This window comes from Ixodes scapularis, unplaced genomic scaffold (genome assembly GCF_016920785.2).
Source record: "Ixodes scapularis isolate PalLabHiFi unplaced genomic scaffold, ASM1692078v2 PGA_scaffold6__148_contigs__length_123643588, whole genome shotgun sequence".
Classification (NCBI taxonomy): domain Eukaryota; kingdom Metazoa; phylum Arthropoda; class Arachnida; order Ixodida; family Ixodidae; genus Ixodes; species Ixodes scapularis.
In genome coordinates this window covers 48,616,629-48,635,053 of record NW_024609881.1, presented here as the reverse complement: position 1 = coordinate 48,635,053, position 18,425 = coordinate 48,616,629, and the positions used below count along the sequence as shown (strand labels likewise).

Below are 18,425 nucleotides of genomic sequence, written 5' to 3'. Positions count from 1 at the left end.
AGTTTGTTATTTGGTCACAGGGGCTGTAGTTTTTGCCGTTTGTCAAATTATGCTGAAACCGAATGTCATTGCACAATTTCCTGAAAGTTGTGTGAAAAAATATGGATAGTAATTGATTTGCCTCAAAATTGGCTTAACTCATTAATAGCGCATCTGAAATAATAACCAAAATTTTAAGTTAAAATATTTTTTTACACGAAGGAATTGAAGTTTTGAATTTTGTCTGAGAAGCTGACAGGTTCTACTGGAAACACTGGCCAGTAACATCAGATGTAATATAGGTCTATTGGTGGTTTTACAGCTTGTTCCTAACAGGTTACAAGAGATTTAATTGTGCGAAGTGAATGTCGGGTAAGCTCACGCAAAAAAAAAAAAAAGAAAGCAAAATTGGTAAACACTTACGCTACCCGTAAGGTAAAACACAGCGAGGCCTGAAGTGTGCCGTCGGAGCAGCTAAGGGGTCATTTCGGAGCAGATGGACTGAATGAACGTAAAGGTGCGAGCGCGCACCATAAAGTCCGCGTGGACGCTTCGTAATAAACCGAGTAGCCTAAAAGTCGAAAATTCCTTGGGGCTTAGGAACCAACAAGGGTATATTAAGTAGAGAGTATTTCGTGAACCCGTTAAACAATTTTATTCAACACAAACTAAGACTGCCTCGTAGTAATTGAAGAACGCTTCAAAAATCGCGCGTCCATGCTTGAAATCCAGGGGACGACGAAACTGCACGTGTACGCATGAGCCGTTCCATGTCGTTGGTGTGGCTGCCTGAATGTTATTGGACACAAACTAACACCGCCTTAGGGTCACCGAAGAACACTTTCAAAATCGCGCTCTCAAGTTTCAAGCGTGTAGCTCCACCTACTGTCACGCCCGTTTTTTCGCTGATTTAACATACACCCAACTTTTTTATGTTTTTTTATTTATTGCCCGAGGACCTTTTTGACCTAAGTAGCGAAAACTCTGTGTTTCTGCTATTTCCATTATCAGCAGGCTCATGTTTATGTTTTAGGTGCCGTCATGGTGCCACCTGACGACGTATTTCGCGTGACGTCAAAATGTGACGTGACGTTATGACATCACGTGACTATCGGTGTAACCTAACGTCACTAAGTCGCGTGGCGTTACTGTGCAACGTGACTTGATGTGACAGTGTCACGTCATGGTGTCATCTGACGCCAGGTAACAGGTGACGCGACGCGCGGCGTTCCGTCAGCAGCGTGACGTAAATGTGGAATCTTTTGGCGGAGTGCCGAAAATGACCCGCGTTGATAGGGATCGCAGTTGTCGGCGCGAAAGCCGTGAAGTGTCCCTCTAATTGCTATCGCAGTGAAGAAACATACGCAATATACTGTTCCTAAGCTGCCTGCTCGACTTGACACTTACACAACGCATGACGACACTGCTCTGAAGAACACGGGAAAGTTTTAATGGTGATTCTTGAAATCATCCCCCATTGGCCGTTTTCTCAATAGCTATTTCGAATTTAAAGACGGGAGATATCATGCCGGAGAGAGTAAATTCTTGATACTGAGAAAATGTGTTTAGTCTGAATATCTAAAAAAATCGCCGTGTTTTTTTTTAAATATATATCCAGATGCCCAAAATGAGATAGCCACATGAAAAGAAATTGAAGCACTTTTAAAAATAAATTATTTATGAGCGGGCTTGAAAAGTTTCTTGACCAGTGAATTAAGTTATTGTACTTAACTTGGGCAGAATTAAACGCATGCCGCACTGTCTTTTTTTTTATTGGTCTAAATACCTGCAGCGATTTCTGCAAGGCATGCGACGAGCTTCTCTGCTGACTCTCACCTGTCCAAAGCGTCGTGACGTCCTCGTCGGCATTCCCGAGCCAGCTTTGGCAAGCAAGGGTCATTTCACCCACCCGATGACGTCACTTTTGCTAGTTTTTTTTGTTTTTTTAGTCCGTTCTCGCGCTATCCCGCGCTTACCGCGGCGCCACGGCCGGGGCTACGTCGAAAGTTTAATTGACTATTACGACGCTCCAACTAAGATCAAAGAAAACTTAAGACGCACCATATTAAACGGGCCTACATAAAAAAAAAATTGCATAGTTTTTTGTTTTTTTTTATAAAGGAAACTCCTCAGCTTTTTTTTTAACACGAGTGCCACATTGGCTTTTACTTTTAATTTGCGACCGTGGCTATATTCATTTGCTTTAAAAATGCACACTGATGTAGCAATGCGTGCCCTATACTGATATACTCGACCCTATCAGGCGGAGGCTTCGAAATGAGAGATAGGTACGCGCTGACCACAAAAGAAATGTGGTCCGCAGGCTTGCAATATTTGGGAGCGACATCAATCCGTCTATAGAACATATATATTAGCTCATTTTATTCTGAAGGGCAGAGTTTATTTCTTCCTACTAAGTGGGAGGAGTAGGAAAATCTTTTGGGATACACCAACGCAGCCCTCTGACGTTACGCCTCTCAGGTGGCGCTGCTGTCGGTACTGCGCATGCGCAAATTCCTTACCTCATGCGAATCCGGTTTCCGCGCACGCGCGATGCCCACACATGGTGTGGGCGAACGCGGGCTTATTTGCGAAGAGCCTGTTGGCGCATGAAAAATATTTTTTTTTTATGTCAAAATATGTAGAGGAATCTCGTTTGAGCGATGCCAAGTTTTATGACCGGTCTTACAAGAAACCGGTGTGACACAAAACGTATATGTTATTTGAAAATAACGAACAAGGATTTTTTTTTTTAAGGGAGGCCTTTTATTTATTTTTTTTGCTTTTTTTTTTACAAGACAAAATGCGTGAATTAAGGTGAATACCACTAATCAAAGGTGCTAGCAGGTCTCATTTGAATGCAACAAAGGGTAAATATCATAAATTGAAATCTTAATATTCCTGCTAGCTACCATACCGCTCAACCTGAAAAAAAAAAAAGTTTCAGTTTACCCGTATTTTTGTTTCCAGGTTCCTACCTTTTTTACAGTTCTTTCGGGGAGATAAAAGGCGCCACGGCACAGCTCGTGAGTGAAGCGATTCTTTCAAAAGGACGGGCGACCAACTGCTTGGAGTTCCGCTACATTGTCGCGGGAGACAGAGATACAAAGCTCAGAGTAAGTTATCGCTTTCGAAAAAAAAAAGCTCTATCTCTAAGACGCCACTTTTGCCTAAAGTTGTGTTATGGAACGTAAAATGACTAAAGATTTAGAACATTCTGGGTATCAGTTACCATGGAGTAGCTGATACAGTTTCTTTTTTTTTTTAAAGCCGGAACAGATATGTGATAAAATGGACGAAAGGGTGAAAAGAACCAAGTCAAGGCAGGAACATTCAGAAATATATTCTTCCAAGGCGACTCACTTTTTTGTGCGGCTGCATAAAATGTGAAACGTTCGTCCTTCCGATATCCATGCAATTCGCAGGAAGGCAGCATGCGGCATCCCTTCAAACATTGCCGCAATGATCTTTGCACTCAGATGAAAAAACGGAGACAAGCATGACAAGATAGCACAAATGGCTTGCACGCTTGTGCTGCCTTTTGCGCACCGAAACAAGAATATCGATATTTTAGGTATTTTTCTCATGCCGTTAGAGTTTTGTAACTCCATTTTTCTTACCTATGCTTCCATAACGACAAAAGTGCCATTAGTCCATTGTGACTAGCTCTGCTCAAATCGGCAAGTTGTCTCGCTTTTAAAAAAGGCTTGGTATTCAAATACCAATACAGCGCAATGTTGGTTTCACAACCTTAGGTAAAAGTCACGTCCGTGGCGAACGATGTAAAAGACGCCAAGCATCATCAGCTGCTATGGGAAGCTGAAGCCGGGGAATTCGATACATGGCTGTTGGGACGAGTCGCACTCTCGGACAAGTCTAGGGTAAGTTTTCTGCGGATGTCTAAGATTTAAACAAGGATGACGCTGCAAAAGCATAAAGAAAACCAGAAAGCTGCTCATGAAACGAATTCATTAAGCAAGTCAGGGCGTGTTGCCTGAGAAAGCTTGAAAAAGGGGCAAGTTTAACGCCACCGAGATAACAAAGTCGTAGTGCTCAATTTTAGGCGTCACTTAAAGAAGGCAACGCGGGGAACGAACTGGCACGAGTTCCACGTCAGCGTTCGGCTGGAAGTCGTGCTCAGTCAGTGAGAACACGAGACCTTGCCGAGCAGTGACGTAGCACTGGTGTCCAGTCCGCGGAACCGAGTTTATCTCGTTTAGGCGACATTGAAATTTGGCACTGCAGCTGCGTTATAGGTAATGACGTATAATGGCTCAATCTGGGACAATTTCTGGTAAAAAAAAAAAAAAAAATTAACTCATAAACGCGCTGACCACGCTAACCGAAATGCGGTGGTTGGAAGTGCCCATCGAACACTGAAGAGTGAATATTTACAGACCTAGCGTTTTTGCTGCTAGTTTTTTTGTTTACAAATACAAATATCATCGGACTGATCCAGGATTTATGAATGGTATGCGTCGTTTTTTGCCGCGGTCTTCAAGAAATAACCGATGTTCATACTTATATATGAATTTTTTAATGTTTTCTCTTCTGAAGGTCATATTCGAGGCTGTGACCGGATCGGGGAATCCACCCGGTTATATTGCACTGGACGACTTGAGGGTCTTCACCAACGATTCGTGCGAGACGTTTCCCAAAACTGACCCAGAAACTACAGCAGGTCAGTGTTCTGTAGTTTAACGCGACTGGAGTTGCTTAATTCCCCGTCTTCGCTTAGACAGGAAGAATGTGATTAAATAGGAGTTCACGCTGAATGCAGACGCAACGCTCTGATCTAATACGTGTTCACATTACGTGCCCCAAAAATGGTGCAGTCGAATCATTGGCGCAGCAGCGACTATAGGTGGCGCTACTAATTTTGAAAGGGGTCCATTGCACCCACGGTGCACTAAACACAAAAATAGCGGCGCCCACACCCAAATCGGGCAACTGATGTGTCTATGATCTAAGCGCTCCTCATTCGGTAACCCTAATATCCAGCGTTGTCTCTTCCAGTGGACCACCTCTTGGATTGTGACTTTCAAGACCAGAGTCTGTGCAAGTGGTCGTTCGAACCCAGGGACAGCAGCGTCGTGTGGCGTTTCGGGAGCAGGTCGTTGCCACAAACGAACATCGGACCGACACCACTTCCCGCTGAAACTCCTGGTATGCTTTTTTTTTTGTTTGTTTGTTTTAAGCATAAAATGCATTTAATTGGATCTCCACAATCACGAAATGTTGTCCGTCCATCCTCCTGTGCATTTCCCGCTGACTTTTGTGGCTAAATTTACGACTCGTTAGCGGACGTCACGTTCCCTATACACCTGTTTAATTCCCCCGCTAAATTTTAGGGAAAAGTGAGGTCACTCGACCTCACGTCGCGTGACCCCATACACCAACTTCTCTGGCCTGCAAAATTTAACGGGAAAATTGAAGTTACATGACCTATAGATCAAGTTAGTTTCCTACAAAATGTCACATGGAAATCGATAGAAATACAGGTTCTTCACTCCCCGAAACAAGTGTTTATTGTCTTCTAGACACATTTTAAACGAAATGATCGTTCTTTAAATCCTGCATTTCATGCATTTTAGACTTTCAAGATAAAGTTCGCTTCAAATGTTTATTTGGGGACCCCCTTTAGTTTTTAGGTAATAATCCTGATTAAGGAGAAGTAGAATGCACCCTTTCACAATTTATGGGTGATCGAGAAACCTTGACCAAGTGGACTACTCGAGAATCCCTTTTCCACAAAAGAAGTCATATAAGAAATCTCTTTCAATAGTTCCGCTCTTGTGGTGCTAGTCCAAAATTCGCAACTATTTTGATATCTTTCTTTAAATATTATCGAAAGGGGCAAACTAAAATTTATGTGGTTATACACGATGTCTGTGGCTGCCCGAGGCACCACGAAGCGCATGTTTTGTGTAAAGGACATGTTTTTTTTTTTTTTTTTTATTTGTGCACTAAACTATTTTGCATTCGATGCCCAGCCATGTTTTCTGTGGTGTTGAAACATGCAGGCGTGTTGGAATAAAATAAATTATAATTATGTTCTTGTTTAAAAACTCTGGGTGCATTAAAGGGATGCTGAACCGAAATCTGGATTCCACAAAACACACGGCAAAAGCGTGCAACCGGGATGCTACAAACACCAAAACATCACTCATACAGCGCTATCTCGAACGGATGAACGTATTTTTCAAGAAAAGGAGGCGCATTTGACAGAAATGTCCACGTCTTGTTTCTCTGAGAAGGAGAGCGAACGGCCTCGCGTCTTCTCCGTCTTGCCGCCTTGAGGGGGCGAAGCGAAGAGAGGAGGAAACAAGATATCTTCACGTCACGCGCCTCGTCGGCCTCGTTCAATCTCGACCTCTTTTTCCCAAAATACGGCCGTCCATTCGAGATATCGCCTTACCAGTAGCGTTGTAGCGATTGTAGCGCCCCGCCTACATCTCCTGCATTGTTTTTTTCTGAAATCCAAATTTCGGTTCACAATCCCTGTAAGTACACGCAGTCGGAGTTTGGAAAAACTTGTTAAATAAACGTGCCCTCCTTTTCGCCTTACACAAAATCAGCGAACTTTACTCGACGTAGCAGCACGCATTGGTTGTGACCGTCATGCTATTGTCGTCTTGACGTACGTCTAAAAATGCTAAGTACCTAAATCTCCTAACCTACCCTACCGAACAAACCAGTCAGCAAACTGGATTTCAGGTTTAGAGCAAGAAATCTAGTTATATTAACTCTTTCATAATCCAGATAGCGAAACGTTATACTGTTTTTTTCGGCGGGGTATGTTTTCGCGTGCAATTTATATATTATGTAATGCGGTATATGTCAACAAAAAAATTCAGATATAAATAAATCAATAACTTAAATAAATGATAAACAAACCATAAGTTATTCAATAAGAACGTCACTTTATATCCTTTTTTTTTGTGTTTGATAATGGCTTCCCCGAAACTCGGCATTGGTACGTATAGTATATTGTCAGGCGACATTTTGGTTTTTGCTTTGTTTGCCTTCGAATCTTTTAAGCAGACTTGACTTAAAAGTAAGCCAAGCAGTAATTGATAAGTTTGTGTCCTTGCTACAGGCACATTCATCTTCACCAATCGTGGGATGATCTTCAAGAACCGCGGTTCTCTGTACCTGACATCCCCGATGGTTCCTCGTCAAACCCACCCCGTTTGCGCCACCCTACGATACCACTTTTTCGGAGCCCTGGGAGCTTACATCCGAGTGTCCTTGCTGACGGACAGGGGCGACGGGATTCCAGGGAGTGCAAAGACTACTTCGTTCATCTACCACATGGACCGTGTTTCGGTAGATCGCTGGTTCACCGTTCGACGTACTTTGGACATGAAGAGCAAGTTCAACCAGGTGAGCCTCTGCCCTTCGCTGTTGTAGTTGGTAGGGCGATTAGAGACGCAAAACTATAGATTGTCGACTATCAATAGTACTATCGACAGTTTTTCTATAGGTTTTCCATAGTCGACTATTTATAGTACTATCGACAGTTTTTTTTACTATCGATAGTCAGATTTCTGGCAACTATCTATAGTATCGATAGTACTATCGATAGTTGTGCATTACTAGAGCGAACACAGTTGCCGCCATTGCCGCTCGCCTCCTTTTCTCTTCTCGTCGCCCAAACTACCGTCCTCGTCAACACTGAAAGCCAGTCTTGGGTAAGTTACTTTTAAGAAGTAATTCGTTACAGTTAGAGTTACTTTCAGAAAAAAGTAGCGAAGTTACCGTTACAGTTACCGCAGCAAAAGAGTAACTCGTTACAGTTACAGCTACTTTTAAAAATTAACGACATTACTTTTCAATTACTTTTGTATAACACAAAAAATTTAGAAAAACTAGAAAACGCCCATCACCAAGTTTTATTGCATAAAACAACAAACCACGTTTTTTACTTCATATTGTAACTTAGCAGCAGTTGCTGCTCGAAATTAGTGTCTAAATGTTTTCCCCGTTTGACGGCGAACAGGTCCCTGCCCTTGTTGAACAGACCCCGCGCAACCAGAGCAACGGGCAAACCACCCGCAAACAGCAGGAAATTTTCTCTCTACTGTTGACGCCACCCCGGAGCAGGGCGCAAATCAGTGCAGATTACTGGTGCTAATCAAAATACGAAACATTTGCCATGCCCTCTGCGTGTATTTCTCTTTCACGGTTGATTCACCCGATGAAAGAGAGTTTGCCCAGGAAAAAAAAATAACAGCGGCAATATTGATAGTGCTTCAAGATACTAACATGAAAGTGTTCAGTCACAAAGTACAAGCGCGTGCGTAAAGATAACTATTCTTTTTTTACATCACACCTACACGTGGCTATATTCGGGTCGTGACTCGCGAGAAAGAACGTATTTACAAGTTTGAGCAAGGCCAACTTCACACTCGAAACGTCGGAACAGACAACTTGAAAAGTGCAAAGAAAGAGCTAGGCTGTACCCGTTCACTGATATATTATTCATAAAAAAACTGGAAAGTGACGACAAAAGTAACGTCGTTACTTTTATCGTTACCTCAGAAAAAGTAATAGAACCACAGCTACAAGTTACACTTTCAAAAAGTAACTCGTTACAGTTACAAGTTACCGAAAAAGTAACGGAGTTACAGTAACGCGTTACTAGTAACGCGTTACTATTCAGGACTGCTGAAAGCTGAACCAAAGTTGGGGTGGTAAGTACTTGGGCTAGTTGGTGTCCCATTCGACAAAAAGAAAAATATAAAGCGAGAAAAAAAAAAGAGAGAACGAAGCAAACTGCTAGTGTCGCAAAACTATCGACAGTAAACCGTCGACAGTATTATCGATAGGTTTACGATAGTCGACTATCGATAATTTTTCAATAGTCGACTATCGATAGTACTATCGATAGTTTTTCGATAGTCGACTATCAATAGTACTATTGATATTTCTTGATAGTCGACTATCGATAGTACTATCGATAATTGTTTTACTATCGATAGTCAGATTTCTGGTGACTATCGATACTATCGGTAGTACTGTTGATAGTGTTGCACCACTGAGGGTGATCCATCTTACTGTGTCGTTCAGCATTGTGGGTCGCTCTACTATACTGCTGCCCAATCGGTCCCTGCCTGGTCCGCCCTCCCAAGAAGTCACACGAGCAAGAATGAATTCAAAACGTTTTACTGTTTCGGCTGGTTGCTGTAGCCTTGCCGTTGCAGTCCTCGTCCGTGTGTCTTGCCCCAGTGCCTGGCGGAATCTCCCGTGCACCTCCTCGGCTTCCCACACTTCCCCCCCCCCCCCCCCCTCAAGGCCCGGTCTTCGGGGGGCCCCGGGTGCTCACTCGTTTTGGCCGAGGAGTTGTTTCACCTCGGCCATGATGGCGTCGTCGGAAGTCGAGGGGGACGGAGGGGGCTGGTGGACGACACTGGCCCGATGGCTTGGGCCGCAAAATGTGGTGGCGGCCGATGTTGTGGGGGCCGTCGTGGTGGCGGGTTCGATAACAGCGGCTGCGGCAGCCGGTGCGGCGGCACGGTTTTCGGGAGGCCGGGCTGGCTGGACGGAGGCCAAGGCAGCGGGAGCCAGGAGGTCCGGGCGGCTTGCCCTCAGAGTCTGGACCGCTGCCGCCACGTTGTCCGGGAGGGGCTGTGCCTCCAGCAGGTCAGAATGGAGTCGACCTGCTTCGTGGGTGTCCAGATGTATTATCGGGACCCCGCACAGCCAGCAGGAGTCAGGCGCTCCCAAGACCCGTGGCGCCGCCGGTTGCGTGTGGCCACGGAACGGGAGTGGGACTTGGTGGTCGGGCTGGCCAGGCGTTGGTCTGGGTTGATGCTTCCAACGCCGGCGGGAAACGAAGTGGACCGCCCCTCCTTTTCCCACGCCGTCCACGTGGCCACGGTGTGGCAGGGGGGCTGACTCCAGGCAGGTCCCCCGGTCGTAGACGGACCCGCTCCGTGGTGGGGGGCTCCGTCGCGGACGGCAATGCCTGGTGCCGCGATGTTGCTGCGGACGGCCCTGCCCCGTGCCGCGTAGGCCTGCCGGCTGCCGGGCTCGCGGTACCTGCGGAGCCCGGGCGGCGCTGGCCCGCTCCGCCGTTCGGCCATCCCCGGTGTTGACGCCTCCCTGGGCGGCCGCCCCGAGGGTTTGGTCGACCGGACCACTGGGGTCCAGCCGCCCGGGGCCTGGCCCGTCCGGTGGGCCTCCTGGGTATGGCCCTCTGGGGCGGTTTCTCCAAGGAGGCATCCTGTGTAGAAAGAGCACTGTCAGACACCGGAAAATCATCACTTTCTGTGGCCGAATGTGGCGGCGGCGGTAGTTTTCATTCAATATGTTCCCCATCGCGACGGTAATACCCCTTCAAGTCCGCGATGTGAACTGGACCCGACTCCTCATTTGTATCACACCGAGTGAGTTTATAAGTAAGCCGTGACATTCGCGTCTTTACCTCATAGGGCCCTTCCCATCTGTGAGCAAGCGATGCGGCGAAACCGCTAGCTGCGTTACTCAGAGGGTGGGTTCTTCTCAGGACCAAGTCACCAACCTTGAATTCCAAGTGCCTATGGCTCCTGTCGTACTGCGCCGCTTGCTCGATCCTTGCGGCATCAAGATTCTCTCTAGCATCGTGCAGCGCCCCAGACAAGCGGTTCGTTAGCTGTTCTGCATACCTAGAGAGCGGGCGTCCTGGTGTTCCTTGGTTGCTCCGTAACTCGTTCTCCAGCGGAGACGGGATCTCTTTACCCAGGTTCAGAAACGCTGGCGTGAAACCAGTCGATCTGTTCACAGTATTCCGGATGGCAAAACCCATCTCAGCGATGTGCTCATCCCAGTCTCGGTGTCTCTCCGTTAGCGCGATCAGCATGCTTTTGACATTCCGATTCACTCGTTCAGTGATATTGGCTTGGGGATGGTACGGTGTTGTCCTCTTGTGCTTTATGTTCAGCGCCAAGCAGGAGTAAACGAACACTTTACTAGTAAAGTAACTAGCGTTATCACTAATGAGACACCTGGGTGTGCCGAAGCGTAGGAAAGTATCCAGTAACTTTTCCCAGATCCGCTCTGAAACTAGCTTCCTCAGTGGGTACATCTCTGCCCACTTTGAGAAATGATCGGTAATAACCAAGAGGTACTGGTTTCCCCGCGGACTTCTCGGCAGTGGGCCGATGATGTCGCAAGCGACGATCTCCCACGGGTAGTGACTCTCCACCGACTGCATCAAGCCCGGAGGCTTGCCCCCTCTGGGCTTCGCTTTCTGGCAGGCTGGACAGCTGCGGGCGTATCGGAGTGCGTCTTGCCTCATCGCCGGCCAGGTCGCGGCGCGGCATAACTTATGAAAAGTCTTGCTGCCACTGCCATGACCTGCCAGAGCCGAGTCGTGGAATTACCCGATAAACCTCTTCCGTAGCTTCCTGGGAATCACCACCCTGAAGGGAGACTCATTACCCTCCCCTTCATCGATCGTTAGGATGTAGCGAAGCAATAAGCCGTCTTCGCCCAGCAGATATGAATCAAATTGATCATTAACTCGACCGCCAGCCTTCCCGGTGTCGACCGCAATTTCAGCCAGTTTACCCAACACCCGCTGGCAAAAACCATCTGCTTTCTGGGCCTCGACAAGCTCTTCCTTGCTGACCACTTCACCCCAAGCGACGATCCTTTGCTCCTTCGTGCCGCGCGCTAAGGCTGCTACACTCTTAGAAAAAAGGGTACGTATAGTCCTCCCTTACGGGAGGAACGGTCTTGTAACCTATGTTCCTTTAGAAAGGGAGAAACCTTCGTCCCTGAAGCAGGGGAGCAAAGTTCCTCCGTCGCTTGCATCTCAATATGGCGGCCCCGAATCGAGCGAATCGAGCCCAATAAGGCTTAACGAGGACGCTACGTCTCTTGTACGGGACGAGAGCAGCAGCAAATGAAAGCGTAACACGAGCTTTCCGCAAACTGTGTTTATTTCCGAAGCCAGATTCCCCCCACAGGTACAGAAACCTGCGTTTCCAAAGCAGTTACTCAGTCTTCTCGTCGACAGCACTGCGATGTTAAACGGAGACAACCGATACCCAGTTACTTCGCGCACTTTGCGTCTTACCTTTAGTGTTCCTCGAGTCACAATTCCTTCGTCAACCGCACATCACGGAGAAGGTCAAACTCACTCCGCGAAACCAAAAGCCGCTCTCGGAAGAACGAACTCGAAGCCGCTGTTTATCGCGTAGCGTGAAAGAAGGTTAAATCGCTAGCCACCAGATGGCGGGGTCAAGCAGAGTAATTGCAAGTAGCTAGGCTAGGTGGCGCTAGGTACCGCCCAATTCATGTTCTACAAAAAATTATTTGCTTCTCTTAGGCCACTACTGCGCTTGAGGACCCTTGACTCTACACACATGACACCCATACACTTATTACAATCATCAGGTGAACATACATTAAGCACATGCACTGCACACACAAATATCAATACAACGGAACACCACACTAACCCGAACACTACACCCGTGCTCTGCGTTTCCGTCTTTTATACTGGTCGTTTTGAACGTGCGGAACTTTTCGGTGACTCCCTAAGCAATAAAAAATATTCCCAGCATGTTGATTTTTTCCCTGCAATGTCATACCTCTGAAAGTATTTGAATGGCTCAGGGGTTGAATCTCTTATTAAAAAGTAAACGCTCAATCATGCCGTAATTATTTGAAAGCCAATAAATCAAGTCGCTCCAATGCGGTTCGAAGCCATGAGTTTGTTTCCCCACACGGCACGTAGTAGCTTGAATTTCTATTTGTTTTTCTATTTGTGCTGTTCGCGCAAAGCTGCAATTGCCGTTTGAATTAATCTCTGTAGAGCGGATATTCAGTCAGCTGGAAGTGATGCTTCACGGACTGAGAAATTGCTTTTCGATCAACTTGAATGTAGTCAAAGCCGCGACTTGCGGCAGGTTTAAGTGTACGGAACTACGCCGTGGCGAGCCCGAAAACTTCTAGCGCTCATCCCAGCGCGCCACGGAGGGCAGTTTCTCCAGCAACCGTAGTATAATTAAACAGCAAAATAAAGGGTAGCTTTTTTTTTTCGATTTTACCTACTATTGTTTTTAATGCCGAAATTCCATACTGTAAACATACGTACTTTACGTCACGATTTCGTACTGTTCAGTCCTTGCCCCAGAGCGCAATCGCTGTCGGGGACGAGACCATTCCGACAGTCACATTGGCCACTGTACGATATGAGCTTCTACTGTTCAGACCAGCGTTCCAACATGACTATCCGCACGTTGATCGATTGCACGTAATCCCTCAAGTGGTATTAAACTTTTTAATGTAAAGCGGAATGTCAACCTGCGACACCCCGCACCCTCCGATCACAGCCCGACCAGCGGCATCAATGCCCAACAGTTTACGATCTCATCTTCTTGTTACACCACTGATACGCGAACACATGGTCACATCGGCGATAATTCCAGTCTTCTGTTCACAACCCAACACTGTCATCACGATGTTGCAGCTATGTTGCTGACACGCACAAACACAAAACCACGTTGAACGCCGGTTGCACTCGGCATCGGAAAACAGAACCGAACTCAGGGGGGAAGGCACCCAGGCAGCCGGCAGCAAAACCTGCCTGTCTTGGACGCAGTTCCTGCGGTTTCCATAACGTCGAAAACGTCGACACAGTTCCGCGTGCTTTCGCTACTGTAGTCTGTAGTGCTGCAGCCTGCAGAGACTGTAGTTCCGTGCCGCGCGAGTCACGCAATCCGGAGACGGCCATACCCCATGTACGTGGCGCTGCTGGCACTGCTCCGGAACTTCGCTGTTTCTAGCGGCTTCGTTCGCTCGTTTGATAAAATTAGTGATAAAAATGTCAATGCAACCGAAATGTTCTGGACGTTTAAACTGGAAGACGAAATTACAGGCGGCCTTCGCTGCTGCTGAAGCTCAATCAACTCAACAGCTATTTATTAAACAACGTGGGCGACCTGCTCGAAAAACGAAACCGAAAGACGATGAGTCGGGAGGGCGAAAGCTTTCTCCCGTCTGCCTGGAGAAGGAGAAAAACATTTCGATCCTCCCCTTTTCTCGTGTCCGCTTGGGGGCGCGTCGGTAGAAGGGAGGAAGGCGCGCCGTTGCTACTTTTTTCCTCCATTTTTTTCTTAGAGTGTACGAGTGCCGGTTGCTTCGCCTCCTCCCAACCGTCCGTGAGGGACCTCACCCCTGCATCCGGAGACATTCTCCTGTTCTTCCCGCGCTTCTCGTTACACTCTGGTTGCGTCACCTCCTCCCAACCACCATCCTGGGGCGCCCGAGAGAGCGCATCCGCGACCTTGTTGGTCGATCCCTTTCGGTACTCAACCGTGTACGAGTAGCGCTGCAAGGTTAGCACCCAGCGGGCCAGCCTTCCCGCGGGTTCTTTTAGCCTCTGAATCCAGTTAAGTGCTGCGTGATCAGTCTGAATAACGAAAGTCGTACCGTCTAAATAGAGGTAGAACTTCTTCAGAGCAAACATGACGGCCAACCCCTCCTTTTCCGTCACGCTGTAGTTGCATTCCGACGGTGTGAGCGTTCGACTAGCGAATGCCACAGGGCGCAACTGTCCATCATGCTCCTGTAGCAATACTGCTCCGACACCGTAGTCGCTCGCATCTGTCTGCACAACAAAATGCCGATTAAGATCTGGTAACCGAAGGCTAGCGGTGCTTGCTATTGCCCTCGCGAGAGACGAGAAGGCAGCACCCTGCTCTGGACCCCAGACCCACCTCGAGCCTTTCCGGAGCAGCAGATTCAAAGGCCGCGCCAGATCCGCGCATATCGGGATGAACTGCCGGTAAAAGCCAACCATCCCCAGAAACCTTTGAAGGCTCTTTACATCGTGCGGTGGTGGATAATCGAGAATGGCCCTCAATTTCTCATCGTTCGGCTTCAAGGTACCATTGTCTACGACAAAGCCTAAAAGATTTACCTTTGAGGCGGCCAGTTGCACCTTTTTTGGATTAATTGTTAGACCGGCCTCACTCATTCGCCTTAAGGCGATCTCGAGATGAGATAGGTGCTCTTTGAACGACTTGGAGAATACCACAACGTCATCCATGTAGGCCATGGCGAAGTTAAATTTCGCATCGCCCAGCACGATGTCCATGAGCCGTTGGAAACTCGACGGCGAGTTCGACAACCCAAACGGAAGACGCGTAAACTCAAATAACCCCCTGTAACAGGTGAACGCCGTCTTTTGGACATCGTCTGGCGCCACCTGGATCTGCAGAAAGCCCCTGCTACAATCCAGCGTGGTGAAAACCCTCGCGCCTCCAAGCGAATACATTATAGACTCAATAGAGGGAAAAGGATACGCGTCGCTTCTAATGACCTCATTAAGTCTTCGGTAATCAACGCAAAGGCGCGCGGTGCCGTCTTTCTTTGGCGCCAAAACTACTGGAAACGCCCAGGGACTCTGCGATGGCCGCACCGCCCCTGTGTCCAGCATCTCGTCGAGAGCCGCGTCTAGGAGGGCCCGTTTATGTACGCTTAGTGGTCTAGGATTACACCCCCACGGCCTGGCCTCTCCTGTATCTATCTTATGTTGTAAAACAGTCGTAAGCCCCGGTCTCTCGGTAAACATAGCTGCGTGTTGGGACAAGGCGTTCGCTAGCATCCGCCGTTGGTCGGCGGGCCCATCGGAAGACGCAATTATCATTTCGACGTTCCCGGGCACGACTCGCGCAGCTAATACCTGCTCCTGGTGTGACGCAGCGAGCGAACGTTCCATTCCCTGCACCAGGGATGATGGAGCAACAAAGGGAATAAGAGGAGAAAACGCACTACAACGATACCCGTTGTTCCTCAAGTCCAGGATTATGCCCTCACGACAGACGAAGTCCTGCCCCAAAATAACAGGAATCGACATACCGGGCAAGTAAACGATACGTTGCCTCCTTCGTCTGCCGTCAAGGCCAAGGTGAAGGCGCATCGCCCCTTGCGCTTCGGCCAATCCTGTCGCTAAACGCAGCGGAGTTACAAGTTCCCGCTCGCAAAGGTTCCTGTTACGGCAGTCCTCGTACACATTATCGCCAATTAGAGAAAGGGTAGAACCGGTGTCAATTAGTGCCGAATATTCTCTACCACCGATCTCTACCCGCACGTACGGGCCCTTCTCAGATGTCGTGCTCTGAGCCCGACACGCCGACGGGGCCATCGCCACGCGGTCGCCGGCCACAATTTCAACCCTGTCGGCACACTGATACTGGGCCTCGGCAGCGGCCGGCAACCTCGACTCAGAGGACCTGATTAGTGGCGCCGGCCTCTGGCGTTTCCCTGGGAACCCTGAGAACCAGACGCTACCCACGTGCAATGCCGCCTGATGTGCCCAAGACGGTGACAGTTGTAACACCTGACTTGTGGCCGGTCGCTACGCGCAACCTGTCCATCGTTACTCTCAAGCGACACTTCATCTGTGGCAAACCGCGGTGAGTCATGATTCCCGCGACTGTCGTGACCAGTCGCGTCTCTGCGGTGGTTGACCACTGCGCCACCCCTACGGGTCTGCACTCGGGCCGAGTTTGCTTTGGCTGCCCTGCGCCTTTGCTCGTAAGCGAAGGGGTCCAAAGCCCGGGGCGTTATAGTTACCCCGTGACCGCGCTCCGCAACGGCCGTATACGCTGTCCGCGACTCAATGTGAGTGTCTGCGGCGCGTCCTGCCCACGCGCATCTTGGCTCTAGGGACTCCTCGGCCCTCGGAGGGGGGCGGTACTGCAGCTCAGCGAGCAAGCCCGCTTGGACCGTTCGCGCCTCTCTGGCAAGTGCCTCCAGATCCGCGAACTCCCGTCCGCGCAGATAGGCTTTGAATATAGGGTGACATTGCCGGATCGCTCTAGCTACCTTCTCTGCGTCAGACGCGGATGGTTCGGCCCTCGAGTAGAGCTCCTGGAGCGCGCGAACGTACTCCACGAGGCTCTCGTCGGGGTGCTGAGTGCGATTAGCTAGTTTGTCCCTAATCCGCATCTCGTAATCAGGGGGCAAAAATTCCTCCCTAAAGCGCGTCCGGAAGTCCGCCATCGATAGAAACGGTCTTTGCAACCGTCTCCAGCGCGACGCGTCGCCCGTTAACGCGATTGGCACGATCTGCACCAAGGCCGTTTCGTCTGATGCTCCCAACGCGGCTGCATACGCGTCTAAGTCCTGTAAGAAATCGTGAACCGATTTCCCGTCGGAATATCCCGCGTAGGTCGGCGTCGGTACGGACAATCGCGGTCGGGGCAGAGACATAGGCGCGGCACTCGCGACTCCTGGAGTCGTCGCGATTTGTCGTGAGAACGTCTCCATCATCGCCGTCATGGCGCGCATAAACTCGCCGACGTCTGCCGCGCCTCCAGCTGGAGCTGGTGGTAAAATCCCAGCATCTGGAGATGCTCGCGTACTACACTCTAAGAAAAAAGGGAGGAGAAAGGTAGCAAAAGCGACTGTTCCTCCTTGTTGCGTACAAGTTCCCAGAGAAGGGAGGAACGCCAGTTCAGATGAAAGGAGGAGGGCGAGTTCCTCCTTGTTCAGTTGGCGCAGGGGTAGAACATCGCGCTACTGACCAAGTGGTCAACGGTTCGATCCCCAGAAAAGTGCGGTTTTTTTTGTTGTTTTTTTTTGTTTTTTGTAAAGTTTTTTTTAAATTTTTGTTTACCAAAACACACATAAACAAACCCAGACCGATGAAAGGAAAATTAGAGTCCTTAATATTCTCCGAGACGTTTTCCTCCTCCAGGCAGACCGGAGAAAGCTTTCGCCCTCCCGACCCATCTTCTTTCGGTTTCGTTTTTCGAGCACATCGCGCACGTTGTTTAATAAATTAATGTTGAGTTCATTGAGCTTCAGCGGCAGCAAAGGCCACCTGTAATTCCGTCTTCTAGTCCAAACGTGCAGAACATTTCGATTGCATTGACGTTTTTACCACTAATTTTATCAAACGAGCTAACGAAGCCGCTAGAAACAGCGAAGTTCCGGAGCAGTGCCAGCAGCGCTACATACACTGGGTAAGACGGCCGTCTCCAATTTGCGGGACACACGCGGAACTACAGCAGCGAAAGCACGAGGAACTGTGTCGACGTTTTCGACGTTATGGAAATCGCGGGAACTGCGTCCAAGGAAGGCAGGTTTTCCTGCCGGCTGCCTGGGTGCCTTCCGTGCTGAGTTCGGTTCCGGTGTCCCGTGCCGAGGGCCAACCGGCGTTCAACGTGATGCTTCTGCGTGTCAGCAACATCGCCAACGTGGTTCTGTATTTCTTCGTGTCAGCGACATCGTGATGGCAGTGTTGTGGGTTGTGAACAGAAGACTGGAATTATCGCCGATGTGACCGTGTGTTCGCGTATCAGTGGTGTAACAACAAGATGAGATGACGTAAACTGTCGGGCATTGATGCCGCTGGTCGGGCCGTTATCGGAGGGGCCGGGGTGTCGCAGGATGACATTCCGCTTTACATTAAAGAGTTTAAAACCACTTGAGGGATTAGGTGC

At 48.7% G+C, this 18,425-nt stretch overlaps 1 protein-coding gene across 1 annotated transcript in view; it reads left to right on the top strand.

Annotated features, from left to right (window-relative positions):
• Window positions 1-18,425, top strand: part of LOC8032364 (MAM and LDL-receptor class A domain-containing protein 1) — a 235,723-nt gene that overhangs the window by 64,529 nt on the left and 152,769 nt on the right. The window contains exons 10-14 of the mRNA XM_040206373.3: window positions 2,950-3,095; window positions 3,735-3,860; window positions 4,537-4,660; window positions 4,996-5,145; window positions 7,079-7,365. Coding sequence (XP_040062307.2) covers window positions 2,950-3,095; window positions 3,735-3,860; window positions 4,537-4,660; window positions 4,996-5,145; window positions 7,079-7,365 — 833 coding nt within the window. The remainder of the gene's footprint in view (window positions 1-2,949; window positions 3,096-3,734; window positions 3,861-4,536; window positions 4,661-4,995; window positions 5,146-7,078; window positions 7,366-18,425) is intronic.